Source organism: Squalius cephalus (genome assembly GCF_949319135.1).
Source record: "Squalius cephalus genome assembly, chromosome: 14".
Lineage (NCBI taxonomy): Eukaryota > Metazoa > Chordata > Actinopteri > Cypriniformes > Leuciscidae > Squalius > Squalius cephalus.
The window spans coordinates 8145333-8166943 of NC_137135.1; the positions used below are offsets into that span (position 1 = coordinate 8145333).

General features: G+C 38.6%; 2 protein-coding genes across 5 annotated transcripts; both read right to left on the reverse strand.

The window, feature by feature from the left end:
* Positions 1–1958: 1958 nt before the first annotated feature.
* tmsb1 (thymosin beta 1) lies at positions 1959–11796 on the reverse strand. Its single transcript, XM_079891676.1, has 3 exons — positions 11670–11796; positions 9985–10097; positions 1959–2132 (listed from the first exon to the last, which is right to left on the reverse strand). Exons 2-3 carry the CDS (start codon positions 10085–10087, stop codon positions 2092–2094), a joined length of 144 nt encoding a protein of 47 aa, XP_079747802.1. The 5' UTR covers positions 10088–10097; positions 11670–11796; the 3' UTR covers positions 1959–2091.
* On the reverse strand, positions 11670–21026 carry LOC307170549 (solute carrier family 25 member 53-like). Of its 4 annotated transcripts, none has more exons than XM_079891672.1 (3): positions 20839–21015; positions 20584–20615; positions 11670–14663 (listed from the first exon to the last, which is right to left on the reverse strand). In XM_079891672.1, the coding sequence occupies exon 3, from the start codon at positions 14653–14655 to the stop codon at positions 13780–13782; it is 876 nt and encodes a 291-aa protein (XP_079747798.1). In that variant the 5' UTR covers positions 14656–14663; positions 20584–20615; positions 20839–21015; the 3' UTR covers positions 11670–13779. The 4 variants fall into 4 exon arrangements, with proteins under 4 accessions (XP_079747798.1, XP_079747800.1, XP_079747799.1 ...); XM_079891674.1 differs by having other exon boundaries at positions 12887–14666; positions 20839–21026; XM_079891673.1 differs by having other exon boundaries at positions 12893–14688; positions 20839–21001.
* Positions 21027–21611: the final 585 nt, after the last annotated feature.

Below are 21611 nucleotides of genomic sequence, written 5' to 3' on the forward strand. Positions count from 1 at the left end.
CAGCGGGCAATATGCATCTGTCTGATCAGAGAAAAGTCAAAATAATATATGATTAAAAGTAATATCAGACATCCCCTCATCAAGCTGCACGTTTTGAGTGATCATTCATGTCACTAGCACACATTGTGCAGGATGAGTATGAAGCAGAAGTTCACTAACCGTGAGTATTGGTGATTACAGTGTCTACATGTTTTATATCATCTGTCATGAGAAATGAAGTGCTCTCTTCTAAACTATTAGATAAAGATCTAAATTATAAGAACATATTTAATAAAATGCAGAGAATTACAGATCTTGGGGCCATGAAGTTTTCATCAGGTGACAAAAACATATACTGTGCACAAAGATAAAGATGACGTATGTTGCATTATGTGTGTGTGTGGGTGAACATGGGTTCTGGGGAACAGGAGCATTGTTGTGTGTAACTAAATGCCTAGAAAGGTAGAAATTTGATAAAATGTTCAATAAAAGAAACGTGTATTGCTAATGCCATTGAAGCAAACAGGAAAGGCAACGACGAGTAATGTAACAAATAAAGTAGAAGCAACATGTACGCAAATGTAGAGATACTGTGTGTCATTAGGGATTATAAAATGGGGCCTTTTTAGCTCTCTTTGTGAAAGATCTTCTGGAGAGAGAGAGACAGAGAGAGAGAGAGAGAGAGAGAGAGAGAGAGAGAGAGAGAGAGAGAGAGAGAGAGAGAGAGAGAGAGAGAGAGAGAGAGAGAGAGAGAGAGAGAGAAGCCATTGACCACAACCCTCAGAAAAACACACCTTTTTGTTAGAGTGATCATATATTGAACAAAGACAGGGCAAGCCTTAAAATGCAATTGTGTATTTGGCCCATGGTGTATTTAGCTTTAGCCTCTGCAAGAAATAATAAATTGAGAATGAGGACTGCCCTCAAAACTCTGAATAGTATTGTCCCAGTCTGTTTATTGCTGTAGAGTAAGAATCCTTTTGAGGTATCATGAAAATACTGTCTGAAAAAGTTAGTAATAGCGATATCCCGACTTTACAAAGTCAGTCAAGACAGAACAGAGTTGGCCATGGGAAAGCATTATAATCAAAGAAGAGAATATTATATGCCTACATGACTCCTCCTGAATCTATAAAGGTAGATCTTTACAGGAATTGAGTAATGTGAGTAGAGGAAGCGGTTTGTGACCAAGATAAGAGTGACGTGGTCGCGGTAGACACCACCAAGAGGGTGACATCATCTAGTATCCAAACACAACCTCTTAGGTGTGAGTTTTTTTTTTAACTGCATTATTAGGCAGCTATATATATATATTAGTGCTGGGCAACGAATAATCACATCCAAAATAAGTTTGTGTTTACATCATATGTGTGTCTACCGTGTAAAATTATTTTGTACATATAAATACACACATATGCATATACTGTATATATTTAAGAAATATTTTCATGTATATACTATATATATTTATACATAATTTATATATATATATATATATATATATATATATATATATATATATATATATATATATATATATATATATATATATATATATATATATATAAATATTTAATATATAAATAATTTTGTCTTAAATATATACATGCATGTGTGTGTATTTATATACAAAATAATTAAACACAGTACATACACATATTATGTAAACACAAACTTGTATTTTGGATGCGATTAATCGTTGCCCAGCACTAATATATATATATTTTTTTTTTTCTCAAGGAGACCATTACTAAGTATTATTTTCATAAAGCGATTGGACACATTTTAGAACTTTTTACCATTATTTATTAAACAAAAATATCATCTCACATGTCATTTGAAGAATGCGGAATGGCACCAGATTGATGTGGGCAGTCATTAGTTGGTAATGACGGATACAGATATGTGCTCATTAACAGCCCACCTCATCATCTCCTCTCTAAATAACACATGTTAAAAAGATTGAAAATATCCACAGGTTCAATTAATACATGATTCTCGTCCTTTTAAAAATGCCAATCAATTTAAAAATGATCTGATATGCAGGAGTAGAGCAGACGTCCGGGGGTCGGGAAGGGGAGCGTGAGGATGTGAGAAGAGCCGTGGCAGGATTCATTTCGCCCCATCTCCAGCCTTCTTTTCTTGCTCAATATCTGTGAACAGATGAAATGAGAGAGGTGCAACAATGAGCATAACAAGAGAAACAGATGGCCTTCTCAAGCTTCATAACCCAGGGTTAAACACTGTTCAGGGTACGTTTACACGACAACGACGTACAAATAATGTACGACAATAATGTACTAAAAACAGAAATGTTTTTTCTTTGCGTTTTTTCGGCAACATTGTCAAAACTATCCCGTTCACACGGATCCGCGAAAATGACTAAAGACGCTGTATTCTGCTGCCAGGCCAGTAGGTGGCGATGTCACTTGAAGGCAAGCCTGTAACTGAAAAAAAAAAAAAAACTAAATTCCTGCTAACATTCTGGTACGCAGGGAAAGAGACAAGAGGACTTGTTTTAATGGATGTCAATAAAGGACAGGCTTCACTACGCTGAATAAACCGCTTTTGTGAGGAAAAGCTTATCATTTATTGAATCGACAGCCCTTTGGCAAATCTTCAACATGTGTGATCTTAAACATTAATTTTGGATTGATCTCTTTTTAGAGTTTACACCGAAAAAAAATGCTGTTTTATGAGAGAAGTCATTGACAATTGCGCGACAGGTATAATTCAGTTTACGACACTTCTCATTCATTTCATAGACCTTATGCGCCAGAGAAACGAGGGCGCCGCCATCTTTAGAATATTGTCTTTTAACTTCCGTTTTGCGGTCGCTCTGTATATTTCTATGGTATTGCTGTCCAGGAGTAATTAGCTCTTGAAGTGGATTTACTTAAAGTAAAGTTAACGAAAGTTATCATGAGGACTGTAATGTTTAAAGCAGGTGACTAAACTAATGTCAGTCGACTGGGAAGATTTTAAAACGAACCGTTCATAATAAACACGCAAAATCGCTGTGAAAATACAGACCGGAAGTCAAAAGACAATGAGCGCAGCGCTGAAAAGAGGCGGGGCTACATAAGGTCTATAGCATCTGCAAACAGTAGCCGTTTCTCAATGTCAAGGAAGGATCCTCGGAAGCCAGAATTTCGAGGATGCTACGTCATCGACATCCGTCGAAGGACTGCTCCAATGTCGAGGATCCTCGGAATTTCAACCAAGGACTGAGTCCTTCGTTCGAAAAATATCCCATATACAGGAAAGGATGCATATGTGTAGCCTTCGGGCTCTTCACGCTCTTCGCGCTCTATCACCCACAATCCTATGCGCGCAGCTTTGCTATCTTTTTCAAAAAATTCTAAATGTTGGACGTTAACGAGGTCGGAGCGTTAACGGGGCAATATGCTTTCAAATGTAAGTATATTTACGTTACCAAACATTTATTTAAAAAAATAATTACATCCATTATGTTATGGGTCAAATTGACCCGCACCGTTTAAACACACTACACAGTCAAAGAATCAATATGATTAAAAAGGAGTTCATTGATTTAAAAACGATTATATTGCCTGAGTGAACAGAACTGCGTCCATAGCAACGCTGTTTTTTATTTTCACTGACGTAATGACGCAATGACGTGCACTTGCTAGCCTGTTCCAGAGCCGTTGAAAAATGTGTTCTCCAAATGCTAAAGAGGAGCCTCGCCTAGCCTCTTAAGGAAGTGACTTGGAAGGACCAGTCCTGCCAAGGAAGTATCCTTGACATTGAGAAACACCTAGTGACTGACTGTCACACAACTCTCAATGAAACTCAATGATGTCCAGGCTGTAATGTGACTGGTTATCAAGGCACACGTGATCCAATTTAGCTGTTACGCTTTCTCCAACGGTAGATCCACGGACCCTCGTATCTCCCAATAATAAAACCATCTCTGGACTGAACAGAAACCCGAACAGAAATTTTAAACCCGTTTTCAAAGGTTTGCATTTTCATGTGCCCCAAAATGCTGCTGTCATGTAAAAACACAGCCAAAACGCATACAACGTTTTCAGTTTAGTTGAAAATGGTGTTGTGTAATCGTTGAGTGTGAAAAGTGGCCTTAAAAGTAGCATAAAAAATATGAGCGCCATAAAATTCAAGCGACAAATGCTACATATTCCATATCATGTGGTATTTAAAAAAAATTCATTCTGGCCACCGAACACATTTTGAGAAACAATGTTATAGATCAGGGTTTCCTCGGGATGCTCCTCCCAGAATGAGTGGAATGAGCTGTTTTAATTCATAAGACATCTAACACTGTTCTGGAGCATGACTTGTAGGTACTCCAGCACATTATATGCTGCTTTGAAACAACCTTTATTGTATAAAGCATTATATAAATAAAAGTAGCTTGACTAAATCATCATTACAATGCCAGCGCATCCAGATCTGCGAGATATTTTCTTGTTTATTTCTTTCTCTTTTTATGAGGAAACTGTAAATGCAAAGTGAGATGTAAATGAAGCATAGCCTATCTTAAATTACCTCCACTGAACGAGAAAAACAAAGGACAACTTCAGGCACATAAAAACAAAACACTGTGGAAACAAATCTAAATGGATCACATGGAAGAGGTTTACAATTATTAGTAGTAGTTCTCACGTCAGACATATTGATCTGAGCATCTTCAGATAACTTTTAGTCTTCTGACAAGCTGTACTGAAAACTGATATTAAAGGCAATTATTGGAGAAAATAAATGCTTAAATCTACTTAGTAGGTGTTGAAGAGTCGATCATTACTTAAAGGGTTAGTTCACCCAAAAATTTAAATTCTGTCATTAATTACTCACCCTCATGACGTTCCAAACCTGTAAGACTTTCGCTCATCTCCAAAACACAAATAAAGATATTTGGTAACACTTTATTTTGATAGTCCACTTTAGACATTCTACTAACTATAAGTAACTTTGCACGTCAACTAACTCTCATTAAAGTATTAGTAGAGTGTCTGCTTAATATCTGCTAACACTTTATTTTGTTGGTCCCCCAACAGACATTCTACTGACTATAAGTAACTTGGCAACTACAAGTCAACTTATTCTCCTAACCCGAACCCAAACCCTAACCATAACCTAACAGTCTACTACAGTCTACTAAAACTCTAATGAGAGCTAGTTGACATGTAGTTGAAAAGTTACTTAGAGTTAGTAGAATGTCTAAAGTGGACTATTGAAATAAAGTGTAACCAGATATTTTAATGAAATCTGAGAGATTTCTGTCCCTCCATTGACAGCCATGCACTGACAATTTGACTCTTCAAAAAGTTCATAGATAGATCGTAAAACTAATCCATATGAATTGAACAGTTTAGTCCAGAGACTCAGTCAACAGACTCAATCGCTTTAAATGATGAACAGATTTAATTTGGGCTTTTATTCACATAAACATTCATCAACTCACACATCAGTTGTGGTAAACGGAAGCTCAAGCATGTTCGCCTGACGTGAGAGAACCAATGAGGTTCATTCTTGTGTTACGCATCACTTTTGAGCTTCAGAAAGAACCAATGAGGTTCATTCTCGTGTTACGCAGCACGTTTGAGCATCATCAAGAACCAATGAGGTTCATTCTCGTGTTACGCAGCACGTTTGAGCATCATCAAGAACCAATGAGGTTAATTCTTGTGTTACGCATCACTTTTGAGCTTCTGTAAGAACCAATGAGGTTCATTCTTGTGTTACGGATCACGTTTGAGCTTCAGCAAGAACCAATTAGGTTCATTCTTGTGTTACGCATCACTTTTGAGCTTCTGTAAGAACCAATGAGGTTCATTCTCGTGTTACGCAGCACGTTTGAGCTTCTGCAAGAACCAATGAGGTTAATTCTTGTGTTACGCATCACTTTTGAGCTTCTGTAAGAACCAATGAGGTTCATTCTCGTGTTACGCAGCACGTTTGAGCTTCAGCAAGAACCAATGAGGTTCATTCTCGTGTTACGCATCACGTTTGAGCTTCAGCAAGAACCAATGAGGTTAATTCTTGTGTTACGCATCACTTTTGAGCTTCTGTAAGAACCAATGAGGTTCATTCTCGTGTTACGCAGCACGTTTGAGCTTCATCAAGAACCAATGAGGTTCATTCTTGTGTTACGCAGCACGTTTGAACTTCAGCAAGAACCAATGAGGTTCATTCTTGTGTTACGCAGCACGTTTGAGCATCATCAAGAACCAATGAGGTTCATTCTTGTGTTACGCAGCACGTTTGAGCATCATCAAGAACCAATGAGGTTCATTCTTGTGTTACGCAGCACGTTTGAGCTTCAGCAAGAACCAATGAGGTTCATTCTCGTGTTACGCAGCACGTTTGAGCTTCTGCAAGAACCAATGAGGTTCATTCTTGTATTACACAGCACGTTTGAGCTTCTGCAAGAACCAATGAGGTTCATTCTTGTATTACACAGCACGTTTGAGCATCTGCAAGAACCAATGAGGTTCATTCTTGTATTACGCATCACGTTTGAGGTTCAGCAAGAACCAATGAGGTTCATTCTTGTGTTACGCAGCACGTTTGAGCTTCAGCAAGAACCAATGAGGTTCATTCTCGTGTTACGCAGCACGTTTGAGCTTCTGCAAGAACCAATGAGGTTCATTCTTGTATTACACAGCACGTTTGAGCATCTGCAAGAACCAATGAGGTTCATTCTTGTATTACGCAGCACGTTTGAGGTTCAGCAAGAACCAATGAGGTTCATTCTTGTGTTACGCAGCACGTTTGAGGTTCAGCAAGAACCAATGAGGTTCATTCTTGTGTTACGCATCACGTTTGATCTTCAGCAAGAACCAATGACTTTCAATCTTGTGTTACGCAGCACGTTTGAGCATCATCAAGAACCAATGAGGTTCATTCTCGTGTTACGCAGCACGTTTGAGCTTCTGCAAGAACCAATGAGGTTCATTCTCGTGTTACGCAGCACGTTTGAGCTTCTGCAAGAACCAATGAGGTTCATTCTCGTGTTACGCAGCACGTTTGAGCTTCATCAAGAACCAATGAGGTTCATTCTCGTGTTACGCAGCACGTTTGAGCATCATCAAGAACCAATGAGGTTCATTCTCGTGTTACGCAGCACGTTTGAGCTTCTGCAAGAACCAATGAGGTTCATTCTCGTGTTACGCAGCACGTTTGAGCTTCTGCAAGAACCAATGAGGTTCATTCTCGTGTTACGCAGCACGTTTGAGCTTCAGCAAGAACCAATGAGGTTCATTCTCGTGTTACGCAGCACGTTTGAGCTTCTGCAAGAACCAATGAGGTTCATTCTTGTATTACACAGCACGTTTGAGCTTCTGCAAGAACCAATGAGGTTCATTCTTGTATTACACAGCACGTTTGAGCATCTGCAAGAACCAATGAGGTTCATTCTTGTATTACGCATCACGTTTGAGGTTCAGCAAGAACCAATGAGGTTCATTCTTGTGTTACGCAGCACGTTTGAGCTTCAGCAAGAACCAATGAGGTTCATTCTCGTGTTACGCAGCACGTTTGAGCTTCTGCAAGAACCAATGAGGTTCATTCTTGTATTACACAGCACGTTTGAGCTTCTGCAAGAACCAATGAGGTTCATTCTTGTATTACACAGCACGTTTGAGCATCTGCAAGAACCAATGAGGTTCATTCTTGTATTACGCAGCACGTTTGAGGTTCAGCAAGAACCAATGAGGTTCATTCTTGTGTTACGCAGCACGTTTGAGCTTCATCAAGAACCAATGAGGTTCATTCTCGTGTTACGCATCACGTTTGAGCATCACAAGAACCAATGAGGTTCATTCTCGTGTTACGCAGCACGTTTGAGCATCATCAAGAACCAATGAGGTTCATTCTTGTGTTACGCAGCACGTTTGAGCTTCTGCAAGAACCAATGAGGTTAATTCTTGTATTACGCATCACGTTTGAGGTTCAGCAAGAACCAATGAGGTTCATTCTCGTGTTACGCAGCACGTTTGAGGTTCAGCAAGAACCAATGAGGTTCATTCTTGTGTTACGCAGCACGTTTGAGGTTCAGCAAGAACCAATGAGGTTCATTCTTGTGTTACGCATCACGTTTGAGGTTCAGCAAGAACCAATGAGGTTCATTCTTGTGTTACGCATTACGTTTGAGGTTCAGCAAGAACCAATGAGGTTCATTCTTGGGTTACGCAGCACGTTTGAGCTTCAGCAAGAACCAATGAGGTTCATTCTCGTGTTACGCAGCACGTTTGAGCTTCATCAAGAACCAATGAGGTTCATTCTCGTGTTACGCAGCACGTTTGAGGTTCAGCAAGAACCAATGAGGTTCATTCTTGTGTTACGCAGCACGTTTGAGCATCACAAGAACCAATGAGGTTCATTCTCGTGTTACGCATCACGTTTGAGCTTCAGCAAGAACCAATGAGGTTCATTCTTGTGTTACGCAGCACGTTTGAGCTTCAGCAAGAACCAATGAGGTTCATTCTCGTGTTACGCATCACGTTTGAGCTTCAGCAAGAACCAATGAGGTTCATTCTTGTATTAGGCATCACGTTTGAGCATCACAAGAACCAATGAGGTTCATTCTCGTGTTACGCATCACGTTTGAGCTTCAGCAAGAACCAATGAGGTTCATTCTTGTGTTACGCAGCACGTTTGAGCTTCAGCAAGAACCAATGAGGTTCATTCTCGTGTTACGCATCACGTTTGAGCTTCAGCAAGAACCAATGAGGTTCATTCTTGTATTAGGCATCACGTTTGAGCATCACAAGAACCAATGAGGTTCATTCTCGTGTTACGCATCACGTTTGAGCTTCAGCAAGAACCAATGAGGTTCATTCTTGTGTTACGCAGCACGTTTGAGCTTCAGCAAGAACCAATGAGGTTCATTCTCGTGTTACGCATCACGTTTGAGCTTCAGCAAGAACCAATGAGGTTCATTCTTGTATTAGGCATCACGTTTGAGCATCACAAGAACCAATGAGGTGCATTCTCGTGTTACGCAGCACGTTTGAGCATCATCAAGAACCAATGAGGTTCATTCTCGTGTTACGCATCACGTTTGAGCTTCAGCAAGAACCAATGAGGTTCATTCTTGTGTTACGCAGCACGTTTGAGCTTCATCAAGAACCAATGAGGTTCATTCTTGTGTTACGCAGCACGTTTGAGCATCACAAGAACCAATGAGGTTCATTCTCGTGTTACGCATCACGTTTGAGCTTCAGCAAGAACCAATGAGGTTCATTCTTGTGTTACGCAGCACGTTTGAGCTTCATCAAGAACCAATGAGGTTCATTCTTGTGTTACGCATCACGTTTGAGCTTCAGCAAGAACCAATGAGGTTCATTCTCGTGTTACGCAGCACGTTTGAGGTTCTGCAAGAGGTTTGTTTTCGAGGGTCAAGCAAGTACGGTTGAGCTTCTGCTTATGTTCTCTGATTCATTTTTGTGAATGAAAGCCTAAATCTGTTCATCATATAAAGCAATCATGTCTTAACCTCTCAATTCATGTGAATTAGTTTTTACGATCTCTTTATGAACTTTTTGAAGTGTCAAAGTGGTAGTTGCGTAGCTGACAATGGAGTCATTGAATTGACTTTATTAGTTGATGAAGTTATTCATTCAAGTTGAACGAAAGTCTTACAGAATTTTCATTTTTAGGTGAACTAACCCTTTAAGTGTGCACATCCAAGATCTTATCTTCTCATTCCCTGCCGTATGCAGTTACATTTTATACCTGTGAGTATGGGTGTTACATCAATATTACTTAATGAAAATGAAGCTTAAAGTCCATAACAAGCTTTTGTAAATCTTGCTGCTGGATGGTAATCACTGGAGTCCCTCAACAGCCACTCCTTTCTATCTTGTACTCTTCAGCTCAGCTCTTATCTCAGCAGAATTCCTCTATGTGTATATTCTTGTAATGTTTGCTTTGCCGTGTCAGATCGGCACAAGACTGTGCAAGGGTGAGCTGTGATCTGAAACAATGAATCATGAGGGCGAGGCTGCCAAACCCGCTTACCTTCTTGAGTTGGCAGGGTGTTCTTCTCCGCTGTGTTTGTCTTTTTTAGACATCTCTTGTCAAATTTCTGCACTTCTTCTTTAACGGGGTTGTTGTCACTCATTTTGGAGAGTCTGTGAGAATCCAAGCAATTGAATACGTTTTAGACAGCTTCATTCTCTACATGCAATGTCTGCTTAATCTTTTCCTAATTAATCATTAAAAATATAGCTCTGTTCGCAAATCAAAACTTTCTTTAAACAAATTATTCGACATATTGACATTCTAATGCTTTGGTCAAACCAAATGTGTGTTTGGACAGTATTTGTGTTTCTTTTGCTGTTGCCAAACATAGCCGGCAAGACATAACGGCATCTAAACCGTGGTTAAACCACATTTTTAAAAAGCAGAAGTGGCATTCTTAACTACCCAAGAGCTATTTCCTCAAAGGTGTAAGTTTTCCTGACTGTGTATGGACACGTCGACATGCCCCACCCGCCCCTCAGGTGTGTGTACAAAACCCAGGTTACACAACCCCTTATTATAGCAACAGGCTGGCAAATAGTAATACATTATTGATTTTTTTTATTTGTATGGTTTTTGTGCATTTGCAGAACAATTAAAATCTAACTGCGCTGAAGCAAGTATGTTTAACAGATAAGGTCAGCAAAATGGTAAAGCAACAGAAAGATCTGTACAACACCAGGAAGTGATTTTACCAAATCACTCAAGTAGACTCATTAAAGTAATTTGTTACCATATGATTTTCCATGGCATAAAAATAATTTGCTATACAATTCAAAATTATCTAAATTAACTGGTTTTATTCTAGCTATTACCTAATATGACTGAATAATTTCGTTTTGAGGGCCAGATCATATTCACTTTTTAGTCATAATTTAATATCAGATTTCTCCAAAATAGACAGATATATGATATGCACAATGAACACAGTAACCCTGAAAACATATTGGTTTAGCTAATCAAGCCTTTAATTCGTGTGTTGAAGACTTCGATGTTTCCTCTTAATGTTCTTATTTGCAGATGACACATAGGCTACAACATCCTCAGTATTATTTTAACAACATCAGAACACTTTCAAAGCAGATACAGACACACACAAACGTATGGTAAATGAACAAGAAGGTGTGATCATGATCACTGCATGAACCAATGATCACGTTAAAATCCTCATGTCTTCACCACACCCAATCTGACTCGGCGCCAAATCTAGTCTCAGGGATTTTGCAACACTTCCAAATACTGCAAAATGTTCCAAGTGGCGTTTTACTGCAACTGGTTTTAATGCGCCATGAGAATTTATGACAGACTGCGCAAAGCAAAGGCATACGCATCTCTTTTACACCGCAAAATGCTCGATACTACAAACTAGTAAGCTTAATAATTAAACTGCAAGCGCTCACGCACACACTACGCATTCTCGTACACAAGCATATGCTGCACTTCCTTGAATTTTAAAACATGAGATCCCTTCATATTATTACTATACATATGAAATGCATATGTAATGTAAACGTATATTATCTCATAATCGCATGTTTACAATTGTATAATGTACATGCACACTTTTAAAGAGACACGTACGTCCGTGATAATATCTGATGTTATGCTTAAAACTATGATTTGGTATAACACCGCAGAGTCTCTTTCTCATATTAAATAAAGATATAATTCGAGAGCCTTACCTGGCGTTGGCCTTGGAGCTGTGATACACAAAATATCTCAAACAGAATCTCTGTGCAGGGCTCAAGGTGGGAAACTGGTTTAAATAGCCATCACATCCCGTTGCGCAACAGCAGGCGTGTAATCCGCTCGCTCTGATTGGCCCAATCTCTCACTACTGTGTTCTGATTGGACAAATCTGCAGCGTTTCTGCATTTTGATTGGATAATCCTGCAGCGCAGTGAAGTAACGGTAAATCGATTATACAGTGAGTGAAAGTGAAACACAGTGAACGTGTTTTCTTTTTTTACAGTCTATGGTTTCCAGAGACACCTCGAATCAAAATACTGCATCTTATTTTTTTACAGTCTATGATCTTAACTAGACGTTTCTACGGAAGCTTTTTTTCCACCACTGAACACAAAATAAAAAAGGTAATTGCGACTTTTTATCTCGCAATTCTGATGTTTTTCCCCTCACAATTGCGAGTTTATATCTCGCAATTCTGACTTTATATTTAGCAATTGCGAGTTTATATCTCGCAATTCTGCCGTTGTAACTCGCAATTGTGGGGGAAAAAGTCATAATTGCTAGATAAAAAAAGAATCGCAATACTATTTTCAAATGTTTAACTCCGTGGCGAAACCAACACTTGTCTACCTAGAGAGAGAGGCAGTGAACGCACCAGCAGCGCCATCTTGTGGCCATTAACTCCTTCAGGTGCTGATGCAAAATACACAAATTCATATATTTTTTTACCACTTCTAAGGGGAACAAACAAGAATGTTCTTTCAATTAAAATAAAATCAACTAAGAGCCCACTGGATAGTCTGAATTTTAAAAAAAATATCCTAATGGATAAAATACAGTACTTTTCGTTTCTCTTAAAGGGATAGTTCACCCAAAACTTAAAATCACTCACCCTCAAAGTTATTCCAAACCTGTATTTTTCTTTCTTTCTCCATACTATGAAAGTCAATGGGACATATAAACTGTTTGGTTATCCATATTCTTCTAAATATATTAAGAAAGCAGAAGATAGACATTCATCTTTTGGAACAACTTGAGGTTGAGTAAATGATGACAGAATTTGATTTTGAACTATCCCTTTAAAGGATCCCATATGGGATTAGAGCCAAATAATGATAGAAATGACAACAGACCAAAATTAAAGTTTTTGTGCTACATAAAATATGGGAAAACCCTCGTCCCAGATAAATCTTCCAATAAAACCATATTTATCATTATCATTTATTAAAAACAATAACATGCTCGTGCTGGACAAACAGCATTTGAGGTATATTCAAGTAAAGAAGGATGTGGGTAATGCTGTGGTCACTAAAACAGGCATTTTCCTTTGGGTTGTTACATATTTCAGTAGAAGAGAACAATTGTACAGGTTTTTTCATTGCATCCGATATACAGTACACACGTCAACTCTTGCTTCAATCTGTGCATCAATAAATACTTCAACCAGCAGACATGATATCACACACACTACCAGTCAAGAGTTCAGGATCGGTAAGATTTTTTATGTTTTTAAAAGAAGTCTCTTCTGCTCACCAAAGCTGCATTTATTTGATAAAAACAAAACAGTAATATTGTTAAATAATATGACAATTGCAAATGACTGTTTTCTATTTTAATATATTTTAAAATGTAATTTATTCCTGTGACCAACGCTCCAGGACATCAAGGACATTTCTACAAAACATTTCTATTTCAGATAAATGTTGTTCTTTTGACCTTTCTATTCATCAAATAATCCTGAAATAAAAATATAAATAACTGTTTTCAACATTGATAATCATAAATGTTTCTTGAGCATCAAATCATCATATTAGAATGATTTCTGAAGGATCATGTGACACTGAAGACTGGAGTAATGATGCTTTACCATCACAGGAATAAATTACACTTTACTGTATATTCACATAGAAAACAGCTGTTTTAAATTGTTATAATATTCCTCAATATTACAATTTTTTGTTGTATTTTCAATCAAATAAATGCAGCCTTGGTGAGCAGAAGAGACTTCTTTTAAAAACATTGAAAATCTTAATAGTGCAGTGTATGACACCGCTGCACGCCAGCATTGCCGGTTAACCTGAGATGTTCTGGGCTTTGGGATCGTCACCTCGAGTGTCTGCCCAGCTGGTCGTTTATGGCCGTAGTGATTCCCCAGGTGACGCAGGAGCGAAGGATGACCAAGAATCCTCCGCGATACAGAAGAGGCAATCTGTGCTGACGTGCCGCCCAGAGATGCCTCCAGCTGGATCTCACTCCTCTTTCTCCTCCTTCTGCTTGCGCTTGCATGTTGGCCACCAGAACAGAAAGAGGGTACAGCAGTAGACTGATCACCGCGCCGTTTAAAGCACCAGCCATGAAAGAAGCTGCAACCGGAGACCATCCATTATCCCTGAGGGTGTTAGACATGGGGTCCTTCAGGCCAAAATACAGGCTGCTCCCTAAGGTATTACGGACGAGTATAGGCAGAAAGGCTGTGTAGTATCCAGACGCTAACGGTCTCGAAGCTAGTTTGAGCAATATGCTTCTCAAGGTGGGAAGACGACTGTCGTTCCTGCTGTTCTGCAGGACGTTCTGCACACGCTCAAGCGGGGTGAAGAGCAAGGCCTCCACCACACCCGCGCTGAAGCCTGCCAGGGCAGGGAGAGCGCTCCTGGGAAGAGGAGTCGTAGAGAAGAGGGAAATCTGATGAAGGAAGGTGTCCTGGAGGCCGAACAGAAGCGTCCCGTTAAGGGATCTCATCAGCAAGGGTGGCGCCACTCCACGGTACAGCTTCACTGGACCCTCCTTGAACAACTGGGCCACCGCTTCTCGCACTAAAGTGCTGTGCAGCTGCTGGCGGAAGACGGTCTTGTACAAAGGGAATGTGATGAGGGTGGAGATCAGGCTAGACGTCCCTCCGTGCAAGTAGCTGCGAAACCAGGCCGTGGAGTCGGCAGATTTGAGGACATCGTCCTGGTTACGATGCGAATTGCTTGCCATCTCCGGATCTGCTGGGGCAAGTGACAAGTCAAACTGCATCAATATACGGTACATTACATTAGGAAATACTTTAAGAAAGTAAAAAATGCAGTATCAACCTTTTTTTGTTTGTTTGTTGGTAAACTAGTGAACAAAAAGCAACCCTGATTCGGTCACGTTGCAATTGTATACAATTCATACATTCTAATTTCAGTTTTTAGCGATATTTTCGTATGTTATCTTTAATACAGATGAATCTTTTATATAGTAGGGTGGTGGTTGTAACATTTTTGCAGTAAAGTCTGTAACTCGCCATTCATCAGAAACTTTGCGATAATTTCCCCACATTTATCTGCTTTATTGGATTTTGAAATCTACAATTTATCCCTAAACTCTGTGGGCCCTATTTTAACGATCTGAAACACAAGAATCAAACGTGAAACAAAAGTAACTTTGTGGGCGGATCTCGATGGATCTCAAATCTAAAATGGGTTGGTCTGAAGTAGCTTCACTACTCATAGGTGTGGTTTGGGCGTAACTTGAAATAAACCAATCAGAGCGTCTCACATTCCCTTTAAGAGCAGGCACGCTTGTTCCATGGCGGATTGCTATTATAACGGCGGATTTGCCAGGAGTGGTTCACAGCCGAGGAGACCGACGTTCTCGTCAGGGCCGTAAAAGACAGAGAAGTGACATTGTGACAAAGTTACAGAGGCGTATAATAATTTGGGTAAATCTGTAAACTAGATTTATGCCTATTTTTTCACATCTTCATGGACACCACAATTATTTCCCTCGTGTGGAATATTTTTCCTTGTAATTATGTATGGTTTGCAAAAATGGCAACTGCTGCGTCTGTGTAGATGAGAGAAGCAAAGTGTATGCGCGTTGTGCACACACTACATTATGGCCAAGCATACGCCCTTAAAATAGCTTCTGAATATCGCGCCACTGACTTTAGACTAGGTTTTTCCTGGTCTCTGGCGGAATTGTTTTCTGAAACTGCAAAATAGCACCAGGGATCGTTTGCGCTGGAACACGCCTCCTCTTTTCGCTGAATCGCCCCCCAGGAGCGCAAGTTCATTCCGTAATTTACAGACGTGCGTCTGTGGAGGGAAAAGTCCGCTGTGCGTCGGGTGCAAAATAGGAATGATACATGTGTCGGTGTACAAAGTCAATTTGCCTGGGTGCAAGATAGGGCCCTGTAAATTAACGTTAAGCACAAACAGTGTGGTTGTTGCAATCCGCCCCACTACCAGTGAGAGTTGAAACACTATAGAAAAACGAAACATCAGTTTAGTTTATACTAACAAAAATTGTGTCCCAAATTTTTTTTTATAGGCGTCAGTGTGCCATTTGGGACAAGACAAGTCATTAATTACTCACCCTCATGTCGTTGCAAACCTGTAAGACTTTTGTTCATCTTCAAAAAAACAAATGAAGATATTTTAAGATCTTTTTAATGAAATCTGAGAGATTTCTGTCCCTCCATTCCTTCAGCTACGCAACTAACACTTTGACACTTCAAAAAGTTCACAAAGAGATCGTAAAATTAATCGATTTGAATCGAGCGGTTTACATTTTCAGTGAAATTAACAGATTGAATTTAGGCTTTTATTCACATATACACATTCATCAATGCACACATCAGTTGTGGTAAACTGAAGCTCAAGCATGTTCGCTTGACGCGAGAGACCCAATGAGGTTCATTCTCGTGTTACGCAGAAATCTCTTAGATTTGTTTTGAAGATGAACGAAAGTCTTTCAGGTTTGGAACGACATGAGGATGAGTAATTAATGACAGATGTTTTTGGGTGAACTATCCCTGTAAGTCCACAAGACTGCAGGGTGTCCCAAATGCCATTATAGGTTTCAGAAGATTGGTCACAAATGCCCCCTTTTTTTAGGTCAATATGTGCCTTTGATGCACACTTTCGCCGATCCCGCACTGAAGTGAACTTCTACCAGACAGTCACAGCGGTGTTACATCACAAAAGTCTGGACTCGGAGGAAGATTGTGAGGTCAGGACTCAAATCATAGATTTGACACACAGACACACATCCATCCGACACCAAGTAAGATGGCGGTTCGTGTTTTAAATCAAAATTATTATTTTTTCCTTGAGTCAAACCCTACAAAGTCAAAGATGTACTTGTATATCTCCAGTTTCATCTCCATCTATCAATGTTTAGGCTGTTTTAAATGTAATTTTTTTAAAACTCTTTCTAGGCCATTGGTCCGATCTTCACCAAATTTTACTCACAACAGCAAGAGACGGTGCCGGCAAAAAACATTATCAAAAGAATTTTGATTCATTGATTTGATTCATGCAAAAATATTAGCAAACCTTTTTCAGGAATTGACCTATATCTCCTGATTGCAACGTCCAAACTTAACAAAATTTGATACACACAGACCACAGGGCATTCTGAGGATCCACACCAACTCGCATCAAAATTACACCTATAGTGAGTTCTACAACTGAAAAGCCTTTATACGTTTTACCTTGTAAACATAATCTCTTTTTCCCGAGCGAATTCAACATTCAATGTTTGTTTTCAGGTTTTTTATAACCACAAAATCATTGGCAATAAGGCTCTGGTACTAACTCATACGCTCTCAAAATGGCTGTTTTGACTGGTTTAAAATCTACACTCTCTTCTTCAGAAAGAGAAGAAAACACTTACTGAGCCTTCCCCGTCAGGACACACTGCAGAAGTAGAGTCCAGACCTCTCCTGGACATTTTAGAGAAGAAGCAACTCTTTCAAAATGGGCAAAACACTTGTCCACATCACGTTCACAAAATGGGGGAACCATCTTAATGTTTCGACCAACATCAAAAGAAGAATGCACAAACTGAACGGATTTTGAAGCTTCAGCTTGTTTACTTCCAGTTCAAGTTCTAGCTTCCTCAACTCATACTGCCTATGTTCACGTTCAATCTCACATGCATACTCTAACTTCCTCAACTCAAATTGTGTACGTTCACGCTCTTGTTCAGGCTCTAATTTTTTTTAACTGAAAACGTTTTCCCATTCCCAATCTTCTAATGCTTGAGTACCTTCAAACGATAGTCTCTCTGTTTCAAACCGTGTTTGTTTCTCTATGGACATTAAATCTCTCTCAACAAGTGGATACACTTACCAAGACCAGCTTCATCTCCTACACTCTCTGTGGTCATTAAAAATCCCAGGATGTCCTTTGAAAAAAAGTAGGGGTGTAACCCCGGCATCCTGGCCAAATTTGCCCCTTGGCCCCTGTCCATCATGGCCTCCTAATCATCCCCATATACTGATTGGCTTCATCACTGTCTCCTCTCCACCAGTAAGCTGGTGTGTGGTGGGCGTTCTGGCGCAATATGGCTGCCGTCGCATCATCCAAGTGGATGCTGCACATTGGTGGTGGTTGAGGAGATTCCCCCATCTATGTAAAGCGCTTTGAGGTCTCAGAAAAAGCGCTATATAAATGTAACGAATTATTATTATTATTATTACAACCAGAATTCCCTTGGCTGGCTTTTAACAGCCCTTAACAAATCCTCCTTGCGCTTCTTATCATTGCCAGTCAAAATGATTGCATGACTCTCTGCGATGTCTAAAAGTTGTTCTTTGGTGCACCTATCTAGAAACTTCTCAGAAAGTTCTACATTCAATCCCTGAATGAAAGTCATTTTGGACTATCATTAAATTCACACAATGAAGATTAGTTAATAAATAGACCACAATAAATCCAAATAATTCTATTAAAACCTCCCAAAAACGAAAGTGCCAGAAAACAGCCTAGGCCCAATTGATTATTCAATAGTAATCATATTGACATACCATTTCGTACAGCCAAGCTCAACCCACTATAACACTAGAAACTCATAAAGATCAAGTGAATTACTAAACCCAAGACAAAAATCCTGCTTTTATTATTCAAATTAATCACACAGACCTTAAAGTCAAATAAAAAATGTCAGTGTTATAAGTTATAACGAGGACGATAAATCAATGCACAATTGTAATAGGATATAAAACCCTGTATAGCCACTCAATGCAGTGCTAATTTACTCGCAGTAAACAACAATCGGTCATACTCAATAGGCTACAGCAGCTGTTTCAAACTTATTTGCTAATCATCTATCAGCTCTATTGTCCCCAACACAAGATCTTCGTGTAAACACACGCGTGTGGTTACTACACTGCAAAAAATGCTTTCTTAGTTAGTATTTTTGTCTTGTTTCCAGTCCAAATATCTACAAATTCTTAAATAAAGAAGCATTTACTAGAGAAGTAAAATGACATAAGAAATTCTGTTTTGTTTTAAGATAAAAATAAAGTAATTTAAGTAATTTTTGTTTAAAACAAGCAAAATTATCTGCCAATGGGGTAAGCAAAAAAATCTGATTAAGAATGGAAAACAAGAAAAAAAAATCTTAATTCAAATGGAAAACAAGATTATTTTGCTTACCCCATTGGCAGATAATTTTGCTTGTTTTAAGCAAAAATTACTTAAATTACGTTCTTTTTATCTTAAAACAAAACAGAATTTCTTATGTCATTTTACTTCTCTAGTAAATGCTTCTTGATTTAAGAATTTTTAGATATTTGGACTGGAAACAAGACAAAAATACTAAGTAAGAAAAGCATTTTTTGCAGTGTAAATAACAATCTCTGGCACTAAAAATAAATACGGGAAAGAAAAGATTTAGAAGTATTGTAATGGTGACTTGATAGCTAGGACTGTAACTGTAGCTATACTGTAAAACCCAACAAGTTAAGCTAACTCATTTCATTTGAGGAAACCGATTGCCTCAATTCAATTAAGTTTATAAAAACAATAGTTATGAGTACTCTGAACTTATTTTAATCGAGTTCACTAAAACAATAATATTTCTTAATACACAATTAAACTTTACACTGCATTTAAATACTTTATATAGCTGAAAAACTTCACTTTATTGAGTAAAAACAGTGAAATGACAAACTTTAAATGAACTCAGAGCACTTGCTGTTCCTGTTAGCTCACAATGTCACACACAAAGTCAAATTCAATAAGTTAAGCTAACTTATTTACATTTGAGGACACCGATTGCCTTAATTAGTTGAGAATCGGTGACCACTGTGGTGCATCGGTAAGAATGCAATCGAATGCTCTAATCCTCTTCAATGGATTGACAGCCAGCAGATGATTATGTCTTCGTGAGTGTACAGTATGTGTGGTTATGTATCTGAACGCACGCTTCTTATACTGTCTATGGAACGCACACATGCACAGATAGCGACACAGACGACAACTATGCACTTCAGAAATATCTACGGTGCTTCCCGGCCACTCTCTCAAAACGAAACTTATCAGTCAGCGCAAACAGGTGTCCCCTCGGCCCTCGGTGACCCCAGAACGAAAGCGCTGATTGGCTGATCCCCGTTACCCCGAACATAAATAGCAAGTCCTTCTTTGCAAGTATATAATGGGAATGATAGATGAAGGCCATGATACTAATGTTGTCCACCAGAGGGAGCCGGCACGTGATAAGAAAATATTTTAGGTCTCATTGATTAAAATGGGTGTAAACGGTTCGATTAGATAGACTAGTAGTAAACAAAATGCATATACATTCATTCTAGCTTATTATACAGTTCAATATAATCAGTTTGCAGTGAAATCGGTTAGCTATAGATGCTTAAATGTTACACTATTTTTATTCAGGCTACTCTAATGATATCGAAAGCGAATGTATTATGTTTACACAAACATACATTTAAACTGTGTCATCTTCCCATGAATTGTAGGCTAATAGTGATGATTAAAAAAAAAACAGAAATATATCTTAATGTCATTAGCCAACATTAATTCATTAAGCTTTTATTCAAACAAAGCGACTTACAAATGAGGATAGCAGTAACAGTGTAAATGTGCAATAGCTTTTATTGCAGACAGTATTAATTTTTTTAATGTTCCTTACCTTTGAAAAGGTCTCTTTAAGTTAAATGTTTCCTGTAAAATGATAAACAAAACAGATTCATTCGAGTGATCTTATATTCAATCGTACTGATAAGTCGCGTGCTGTTTATAATAAATATACCGCTATACAGCGATACTTCAAGTGAACTGAAAGTGACAAAAAAAAAAAAAAAAAAAAAGAACAAAAAATCATTTTGAGGAAATGTGGAAGGATTACAATGTAGAAAAAAAAAAAAAGAAAAAAAAACCGTACTACCTCCAATCTGAGATTTCTGGGCGAATGAATGCTCTGATAGCCTACTTTAAGAATATACATGCGTTATTTAAAGAGACTCGTCTGAAATAAAAGAAAAACAACTTTACAATCTGCAATATGACAGATACACATCATCTCTCCCACGACTAAAGATGTTGTCGAAGCACTTGACGCTCCTCGAGCTCCTCGTGACGTTTGCGTGATGTCATGCTTCCTGTCCTTCTTGAAAATGTGTTTTGACTGATAAACAAGTGACTATTATTATATTTTAAATGATAGCTCCGAAATAACTGGCGCGATATTTCAAGAATCTATTTACGTAAAATATTTTTCAGTTAATAGTCCATGAGCCAGGGGGGTTGATCGGTATCAACGGTATGCTTTCTTTTATCCCTGTGGCATGAAAGAACACCACGGACACAAAACTCAACAACTTCAATACTCAAGGCACTCTGATGACTCAGAAAATGTATAATATACCCATACTATTTATTTGTGAGAGCCTTAAATTAGACTTGTGCAGCCAGTACAAGTCTTCAAAATAGAATAGAGCCAATAGAATGGACAAATAGAATACCCTATTAGTCCAGGGCCAAATGGCCTATTTATTCATGCACAGTTGTAATAAAAAGTAATTGTGTAAATAGTAAATAGTAATAGTAAATAGTGTAGTCAATGGTGTTGTCAACATAACACTTGTAAGTGGTTTAACAAAATGTTTCTATCATGTGTTTTGATATTCACCCACTTTCAGTTAGAATGTCAGAAAGTAG

Bases quoted from the DNA above. Each gene is read 5' to 3' on its own strand.
- tmsb1 (XM_079891676.1), bottom strand. From the start codon at position 10,087: ATGAGTGACAACAACCCCGTTAAAGAAGAAGTGCAGAAATTTGACAAG. The intron at 2,133-9,984 runs GTAAGCGGGTTT...ATCTGTTCACAG, and splicing joins CACCCTGCCAACTCAAGAAG to ATATTGAGCAAGAAAAGAAG.
- LOC307170549 (XM_079891672.1), bottom strand. From the start codon at position 14,655: ATGGCAAGCAATTCGCATCGTAACCAGGACGATGTCCTCAAATCTGCC.